The sequence below is a fragment of the Pempheris klunzingeri genome, chromosome 10, assembly GCF_042242105.1.
Source record: "Pempheris klunzingeri isolate RE-2024b chromosome 10, fPemKlu1.hap1, whole genome shotgun sequence".
Lineage (NCBI taxonomy): Eukaryota > Metazoa > Chordata > Actinopteri > Acropomatiformes > Pempheridae > Pempheris > Pempheris klunzingeri.
Window position 1 is genome coordinate 25992143 of NC_092021.1, and position 8991 is coordinate 26001133.

General features: G+C 43.8%; 1 protein-coding gene across 1 annotated transcript; it reads right to left on the reverse strand.

The window, feature by feature from the left end:
* Positions 1-4460: 4460 nt before the first annotated feature.
* On the reverse strand, positions 4461-8842 carry LOC139208699 (C-type lectin domain family 4 member E-like). Its single transcript, XM_070838427.1, has 6 exons — positions 8773-8842; positions 7666-7760; positions 6600-6708; positions 5898-6040; positions 5166-5266; positions 4461-4857 (listed from the first exon to the last, which is right to left on the reverse strand). Exons 1-6 carry the CDS (start codon positions 8840-8842, stop codon positions 4695-4697), a joined length of 681 nt encoding a protein of 226 aa, XP_070694528.1. The 3' UTR covers positions 4461-4694.
* Between the last annotated feature and the right edge of the window lie 149 nt (positions 8843-8991).

Below are 8991 nucleotides of genomic sequence, written 5' to 3' on the forward strand. Positions count from 1 at the left end.
CTGAGCTCCATCACATGGATCCTCCACTGACTCGTGCTGTTGTTTCTTTGGCGTTTTCTTCTTAATCATTGTGTGTGTGTGTTCTGTTGTGTATTAAAATTGAAGGCGACACCCTCAATGACCCCACCAGATTTGAATAAAGGTTCAATCTGTGAATCTGCTGTGAAGTTATTTCCTCATGTTTCAGATTCTACTGTAGAAAATATGACATTTATTTATTCTAAACGTTATTCTGCTTGTCTAAGTGTTGTGTGTTCATATAGTAAACATATATCTTCCATTAGGAGGGAAAAAACTGCCTCAAATGACTCCTTTCTTAACACTTTGCTATAAAACGGCTGCAGGATAAGAATATTACACTATTTAATTGTTCCTCCTTCATTTTCAGATGAATAGGATGTTGAATTATTTCGCATCATTACAAGATGCTGAGTTCATATTATGTGTAGCCATCAAATAAACATTTATTTCACAGAGATTTTGAGATTTTCACTCCTAAAAATGGGGTCAACTGAGGATTAATAACAGGGGCTGAGTGAGCAACATGTGATAGAGGACTGACTGACAGACTGACTGCATTTTAAAGAGCCGTGAAGACACATGATGGTTTTGACCTCACTGATGACGATGTGCTCCACCTAGTTCAGTAAGTGTTAATAATATCTTAGCATGAAAAACTGTCCTCTACACTGTAGGTGTCTTCATTTAAAGGGCAGCTTCAGAAAATATATCAACTGCACATTTGGAGTTTAAGTTAGAGAGACCTCGTCCCAACCTTCTTCCTGTCACTGCCTGTGGAAGCTCACCAACGTCATGCATTAATCAGATGGATGGATGAGCCCTCCATTGTTCTCATTCATTGATATCAAGAGAGGGGGGGTCGTCTCCATCTCATGTGCTCTCAATAGTTCATGACAAAGAAACACTGAGGTCATGAGTCCCTCCCTCCACCACCCTTAAGATGCCAGAAATACTCTTATGATTTCATTATTATTTGGATCTGAACAGAGAGGTTCTGCTTTATTTCCCCACATGAAGGCTTTGGGACTTGGACAAAGAAGAAAAGTTGTGAGTTGGTTCAGTCTGGCAGCCTGAAATTAAAGTGTTTTCTGATGGAGAAAGGCTGCTAAAGCCCCCCCGTCCTCAGAAAAAGGCCCGAGGGCCTGATTTCACAGGACCCAGTGGCACCAATTTATCCCTGCAGATGTGCATGAAATCACTTTGTTCTTCATTTGCATTCACATTGTGATTTCCAGCTCAGGTGACCAGTTTGTCAGGAGGCCAGACTGAAGAGAAGAGCAGCAAACGTCCCTTTAATGAAGGAAGAAGACCTAAAACAGCAGATGAAAGCTCCACAGTTGGCTCGTTCCTGTGAAGATTGTCCAAATGTTGTTCCAGAGGCAGATTCTTATCCTCTAACAGTGCTCACTGATTCCCTGTTTGTCTCCAGGAAACATGAACACATGAACCACATGAACACATGAAGCCGTCTTATTGTGTAAAGACAGCACAAGAGCAGCGGATCAGACCGTCAGCACAAGACCCAGAGGTCACACCCTCCACCTAATCAATTTGGGGCTCCTTTGTGGCGAGCCGGTATAAAGCTGCAGGTCCAGACTCAGACTGATCACCAGCAGCTGACGCTCCGCTCAGGGACCCACCACACTCTCAGCAGTCCTGCTCCAGGAGGAAGAAACCTGCTTCACCGGCACCATGAGGACTCTGCCGCTGGCCTCGGCTCTCTTTGCAGGACTGTTTGGCTCTTTATGTGCCGTCCCCGCTCCTTACCACGCCTTCTGCAGCTCGCTCTGGTAACTACCTGAAGCTCCCTGATGAGCTCCACTCTTCTGTGTCTCTTTAGGTGTGACTTTAGAGAGGACTTTGTGTCGGGGCTGCAGAACGGGAACCTTTTAAACTAAAGTGTCTAAACTGTGTGACCCTCTTTCCCTCCAGGCTCTTTACAACACCTTGTACTGAAGTCAGCATAGCACTGGTGCAGCAGATCCAAGCCTTCAGCCCTCTGATGGGCTGTGATGAGTGTCAGTATTCGGTAAGGACCCGTCCTCTGTTAGTGCTCAGCAGGAGGAGACAAGAGTATATTTAAGCTCTACAAGTCAGTACTAAGTTCTATCCATGTTGCTGTCTGCTCCAGCTGGTGTCAGCCACCCCTCTGACCATCAGCGCCAACCACACATCCCCAGACGGCCTCCAGGCTGAGAGTATAACCTTCAGCCTCAGTCCCGACGTTCTGACCTCGGGCTGCAAGGTGTATGTAAGTATCACTGAGCGCCGCCTGACCTCACTGCTCTGATAAATGTTTGGTAAAACATTAACGCTCACATCACATCACTTCTTTGTATTAAAGCCACTGATGCAGTGAAGAAAGACAAAGCAACAGTTTGACAGCAACAATAAATCCTTGGCTTCAGTGAGAACGAGGACTGGTTTTTAAAGCTCTTCTAAATGTCAGGAAACAGGAAACAAAGACTGGACCAAACCCCAAAACGTCACCAGAGTCAAGAGTGTTTAACCAAACACAGAAAGAGGATCATTGAAGGAGTTGTTCATCACTGATTAAACCTCTTCAGTGATCTGACTGTGGCTGAAACATGTTTTATTATGTCCTGGCCTGTTATTTTTCCAGGGTATGTCCAAGTCTCTCAGCTTCACCAGCCTTCTTGATGGCGGCCTGAACTACTGCAACCTGTACAACCTGCTGGCAGGTGAGTGTGCAGCCAGGATCACTTCCTGTGACGCAGACATTCACAGCGATACGAGCTCCATCATTACTGCTGCTGCACTTTATCAGAGAAAACACTGAGCACCATCAGGGATCTAACTGCCCTCCATCTGTGTGTGTGTGTGTGTGAATGATTCTAGCCAGCGGACTCACCAAGGACCCCGGCTTCATGGAGCTGACCAACGAATGGGCTTGTCTGGGCTACCAACTCTCCAGCTGCAGCGCCTGACAGGCTCACATGATGAAGTAACGTCTAGAGAGGTGGCAGCGTCGTCATCTCTTCGGTTTAGACTGCTGGGGTTCCCCAGATGTAGCTGTGGCACAAATTAGAGTAAAATGCTTTTTGTGGCCTCTAGATTTTAGAACGAATAGCAGAATAAGAAACCATTATAAGTGAGGCCATGAAGAACATTTTCACTTTAACTTCACAACATCGAGTGTGAAGTTTGATATCAGCTGCTTGCACTGAAAACTGTCCTGTACTTTGTTTGACTTGTGTCATTTCTAAATGAGCTCAATAAATAAATAACTTGGCCTGACTTGATGAAACGTGGTGTACGCTCATCTTCACTGCATGCAAACTGTTAACTGCACCTCTGCTCACAGACTCACGAGGAAAATATTGATACCAAGAAGCGTTTCATAAGTGCTGGTGACTGAGAGCACTATTTTAGAAACATGATGCAGTTAAATAAAGTCACACATGCAGGCGTGAGACATCATTTCCTACTCAGTGTGAAGTTGCAAAGAAAGGGGAGAGTGTGACATCGTAATTAAATCAAAATTGTGGAACCACAAACAAACCACAGGATACTGAGATGTGTACAGTCCAGACAGGAGTGAATGAATGTGTGTGTGAGAGCATGGTGTGTACAGCAGTGAGGCCGAGACACTGAACACCTGAACAACTGAACGTCCTGCTGCTGAGACCTGAGGACCAGAAATGTTGGTGTGTCAGAGAAAGAGAGAAAAAGGGTTCAGAGAAGGTTCATTTCACTGTTTCTGTTTTACCGTCGAACATGACAAATCTGCTCTCGGGGCTCCTGGGACCTGAACACAGGACGCCGTTAACAGCTTTGTCATGTTCGACAGTGAAAAAGGTTCCCAGCTCTGCAGCACATCAGCGACTAAAACCACTTTCACTAGTTTCAATAATGTGTCTAAATAAACCTTTAGAGGAAGTATCTGCTGCACTTAAAGCAGGAACAGATGGACTGTGAAATGATAAGGATGTCTTCTATTGGTGGTTCAGGAAATGACTTCACACTTCTAGGGAAATTAAATCATTCATACCGATTAGGTGAATCCAAAAAGTCCTCTAAATCTAATCCACTGTGCCCCCCCCCCACCAACCCTGAACAGATAAATAAAAATACACAGCCTATTTCTAGCTGCAATAAAGGCATCAAGTTAAATCACGTACCAAATAGTCAGAACACATGTCAGAACATGTGTAAGAGCTCATAACAGTGTGTGTTTAACTGAAATGTGGCAGCAAAGTTGAAATAAAAGTTTTACCGTGACTTTTCCGGGTCGAAGAGGAAGGCGGGGGCGCTCAGAGGCGATGAGCTTCACTGCTGTTATTGTAAAAGTTTGTAAAAGTGTAAAAGCACTTATTGTAAATACATATACATACATAATACATATTTCATATTTATGGGCTCTCCTCAGCCTCGTCAGAGCTTTTCTGAAAGGATAAATAAACTTTATGGACACGAGCTGTTGCAGAAGCCGTTTTAATGATTATCTTAATAAGTGCATTTCAGGGTCAAACTTCATTACAGTATATAATATATCTGTTATTAGCTGCTACGGTTGCAGTAACATCAAGGCAGCGTTGGTTCATTGCATGTCACAGTCATTTTCCTGTTAATCATCATGTTGATGATGGAGGCCGACACTAAACGTCTGCTCTGTAATCAAACCTTCTATAGTAAAAATATCTGCAAATGTATTATTTCCGAGTCATTTCTTCACACATCCACTGCAGAGAAGCATCGCACCGCCGATCATTCCAGTTTTTTTCTGTTTGTCTGTTGACCATCAGATGCACACAGTCCTCTTCGCCCCACTCTGGATTTCCCGCACCATTATCAGGCCCCCCTGGAGACCAGTACCTACGAGGGTATCACACCAGTAAATGTTCACAGCGTAAAGGTAAGGTAAGGTAAGGTAAGGTAAGGTAAGGTAAGGTAAGGTACGGTACGGTACGGTACGGTACGGTACGGTACGGTACGGTACGGTACGGTACGGTACGGTAAGGTAAGGTAAGGTAAGGTACGGTACGGTACGGTACGGTACGGTACGGTACGGTACGGTAAGGTAAGGTAAGGTAAGGTAAGGTAAGGTAAGGTAAGGTAAGGTACGGTACGGTACGGTACGATATGGTATGGTATGAGATATGACGTTTAGAGCGTTTCCTCACGCCTGAGTTAGTGCAGAGCCGTCAGTCCATTTCCAGGTCCCCTCATTGTCTCTGTCATTCAGACCAATCCAGATTTCTTTGTTGAAGTAAGTGAGGAATTCCTGTTGAAGCCAAAGGGAAAAAGGCCTGGATTCATACTGGACGTTCAACCACAGCTACTATAACAGTAACCTACAGGCATTAATCTGAAGAACCTCAAATACCAGTGTAGTAATAATCCCAGCTGATCCACAGTAAATGTTATTTCTGAATTCTTTATCCACATCTGTATTGGCTAAATATGCCGTTCACACACTGTATAGAAGAAAGGATCATAACAAGAGAGGGGGGGGGGTGACACAGGTGTTTCCTCTGTGCAGGTGAGAGACAAAAACACACCACCAGTCGCCACCACGACTACTCACTCCTGAAACTACAGATTCATGTCGGACTCATCTTTACTGCCTGTTCCTGCCAAGCTTCACTGTATGGATCCGTAACGTGATAGAGATTCGTGTCAACCACAGCTGATTACATATCGTTAGAAATAAATAATGATAATAAATAATAAATTGTAATTGTAGTTCTAACTGTATTGTGTCAGTAGTGGAAGAAGAACTCGGATCTTTTACTTATGGGGAAGTTTCAATGATCTGAATCTGCAAACTAGCTAATAACTACAGGGCTTTATAACCTACACAGCAGCCTCTAGATTTGAAGCCCTGAAGGGGAAAGTAAAAAGTGAGACACTACCTGTTCTGTGTGACCGTCTACGACCATCAGATCTGCTCCTCTGTCTCTGCAGTCTTGTCTGGCTTTGTCCCACGAGTCAGCCGTAGTGGAGAGGAGATAACAAGAGCGGCCGAACATCATCCATCCCTCAGGACAGATGTCCTCTGTAAGAAGCATCGGACAAAAGACGTTAAAGACACACGTCCCTCTGTTTGTGAGGGTGAGGAGTCAAGGCTTTTCTCTGTGGATAGATTCATCATCCAGTGGACAAAACACAGAATATAACATCATAACAACATGACTGTCATCAAAAACCAGACTTATGGTTTGTAAAGTTGTTCGTACGTCTGTTTGGGATCCTGCACAAACAGGTTTACATGGTTTAATGTTCAGAAGACACATTATTCTAAGAACAGAACAGTTTGCTGCTTCGCTCTGTCACATTTTGTGTCACGAGGAGCTGCCGTGACAAGAAAAGCACAAGAGCACAAGAAAAAGAAAAAGAAAAGCAATATCTAAAAAAACAAAAAAATCATGGGAAGTGAAACAAGAACAAGTTGGGACCAGACACACGGACACATCTGGACTGAGCTCTGACCACTTTTATCTGTAACATCGATGCTAATCAGAGTAGTAAATGATATAACAGAGCGACACGAGCAGCCTCTCTGAGTGCAGAGCCACATGACCGTCGTGTTCGAACCTACACAAGCAGGAACTCACTCTGTTTGGTCAAACTCTCCAGCTGTTCAGTCATTTCAGCGAGCGTGGCCCTCAACAGGTCTCGCTCCTCAAACAGGGACAGCAGCTTGGCATCGGTGGCCTGGAGATCCTGCAGGTGAGAATAAATGAAGATACGTGTTTCTTATATATTATTTATATATATTTTTATGTATCTAAGCTCAAAGGCTGAAATGGAAGTGTTCAGGCTTGTTTCACAGAGCTGTCGTCAGTATAAAGACATGACGGGAACATTAGATCTTTAGAACAACATCCCCTCGTCTTTTCCCACAAAATATGTTAATTTGAATAAATGCTGAAATGACAGCTGACACCTGATTAAACATGGCTCAGCACCAAATGAAAGGATGCTGTTTGCTGTGAGGGACACACTGAAACAGTGCGACCAGATTTCTGAGGAGGCAGCAGGCACTGAGGTTTCAGTTCCTACAGTAAGGAGCACACTAAACACTGAACACCTCCACACCACACGTTCACCACTACTGACCCAAAAGCACAAGACAAGTCAGCTCCAACGTGCCTGAAACCATATAAACTAGCCACAGAGGCTTTGGGATTCTGTTCTGTGAAGCGATGAGACAAAACTGGAACTTTGTCAGGTCTGTAGATCAGCGGCATGTGTGGAGGAGGAGGAACGAGGCAGACGCTGAAAAGAACTCCCTGCATATTTATTTGGGTTATTTCGTTTTATAAAGTTAGGACAGAAGAGTTTAAGTGGTCTTAGACATGAAACAATGATCGTGGTCTCCTCCACACAGGGAGCCATGCAGCATCATTAAACATGGATCGTATCGGGGCTGAAAAAGTGGGATCTTCCTTTTTTGCTGCTGTGAACATGAATCTGACTTTTTACCAGATTCATAGATCATATTTTTATAAAACAAGTGCTTTGTGTGCTCAACGGTTATTCTGTGGTTTATAAAGTGCTTTGAGGACAAGTGAAGGCAAACAAATGCCTGCTTTCTTAATAAAAGTCAGGAATTTCGACATTGCAGAAAAGTGAGGAGGGCCAGTAGCAGAATAATCAGTAACCAGACTCACAGTGGACAGTGAGGCCGACGAGGGCGGCCAGCAGGGAAACACTCAGCAGCCCCAGACAGAGAACAGCAGCTCCATGAAACCTCCTGTTTGAGCTCCTGGGACCTGAACACAGGAAGGACCAGAGAATCAACAAGCCAGTGACACAACAGGAACGATGACAGATGATAATACCTGCCTGAACTCTCTCACCTCTCTGATTCGGAGACACCTTTAAGTCGTCACATTCAACATTTTCATAGGTTTCCTCCATCGCTCATAACTGTTTGGTGGAGAGTCGGCTCTGCAGCACAAGTTACTCTACATGTAAATGAGGAAGCTCCTGTCGGGTTCAGTTTTTTTCTGCACCTAAACTTTCCAGGAAGTCGCACCTCAAAGAGAATTACACAATTTCTATATTTGATTAATATTCAGTAACAGGAACAAGTTTAATGGAATAAAGTTGTCGTCTCAAGAATATTTTAATTTCCAGGTTCATTATACATACAAACCTCCTCCTACTACTGATCAGTTTCACCAAACTAAATCTAAAATCATACTAGATTGTTCTCGGTGGGGTGGGGGCTGCATTTTGCATTTAGAATTTGTAAACAATCTTTGAAAAAAAAACTATTATAACATAAAATACATATAAAACAATAGAATCCAGAGTCTCTGTTGATGTGAAGGCATCATTCTACTGTGCTGTTTGAAGGATAAACATGTTAATGGTTTTCTACTTCACCTCAGCTAGAAGCTAAGAGGAGGAGGAGGACCCAGACTGTTGTAAACCGGCAAAAACATTCACACACATTCACTGTGAGGTCTATAAAAAGGGTGAGAAACAGCGTTCACACAGTCCCACAGTCAAAAAACTGTTGACACAGCGGCAGGACTAACTGTGAGTCTGCCTGAACGCAGTGACACAACAGGAACGATGACGGATGATAATACCTGCCTGAACCTCTCTGATTCGGAGACACCTTTAAGTCATAGATTTCCTCCATCGCTCATAACTGTTTGGTGGAGAGTCGGCTCTGCAGCACAAGTTACTCTACATGTAAATGAGAAAGCTCCTGTCGGGTTCAGTGTTTTTCTGCACCTAAACTTTGCAAAGATGCAAAACACTCACTCTCACCTGTGTGATTGACTGCAGGTCTTTGGTCAACAGGTCTGTCGTCATCAGCGCTGATGTAGATTTCCTCCATCGCTCTGCTGCACAGACAGCTTGGAAATGACAACGCTTTTTTTTTTTTTTTAAACTCAGCAGAAGCCTCGAGTTTCAGAGGGAAAAAAAAATAACACAACAGGACAACCATCACATGGTCACATGCACAAGCTGAAGAATTTACAGCTT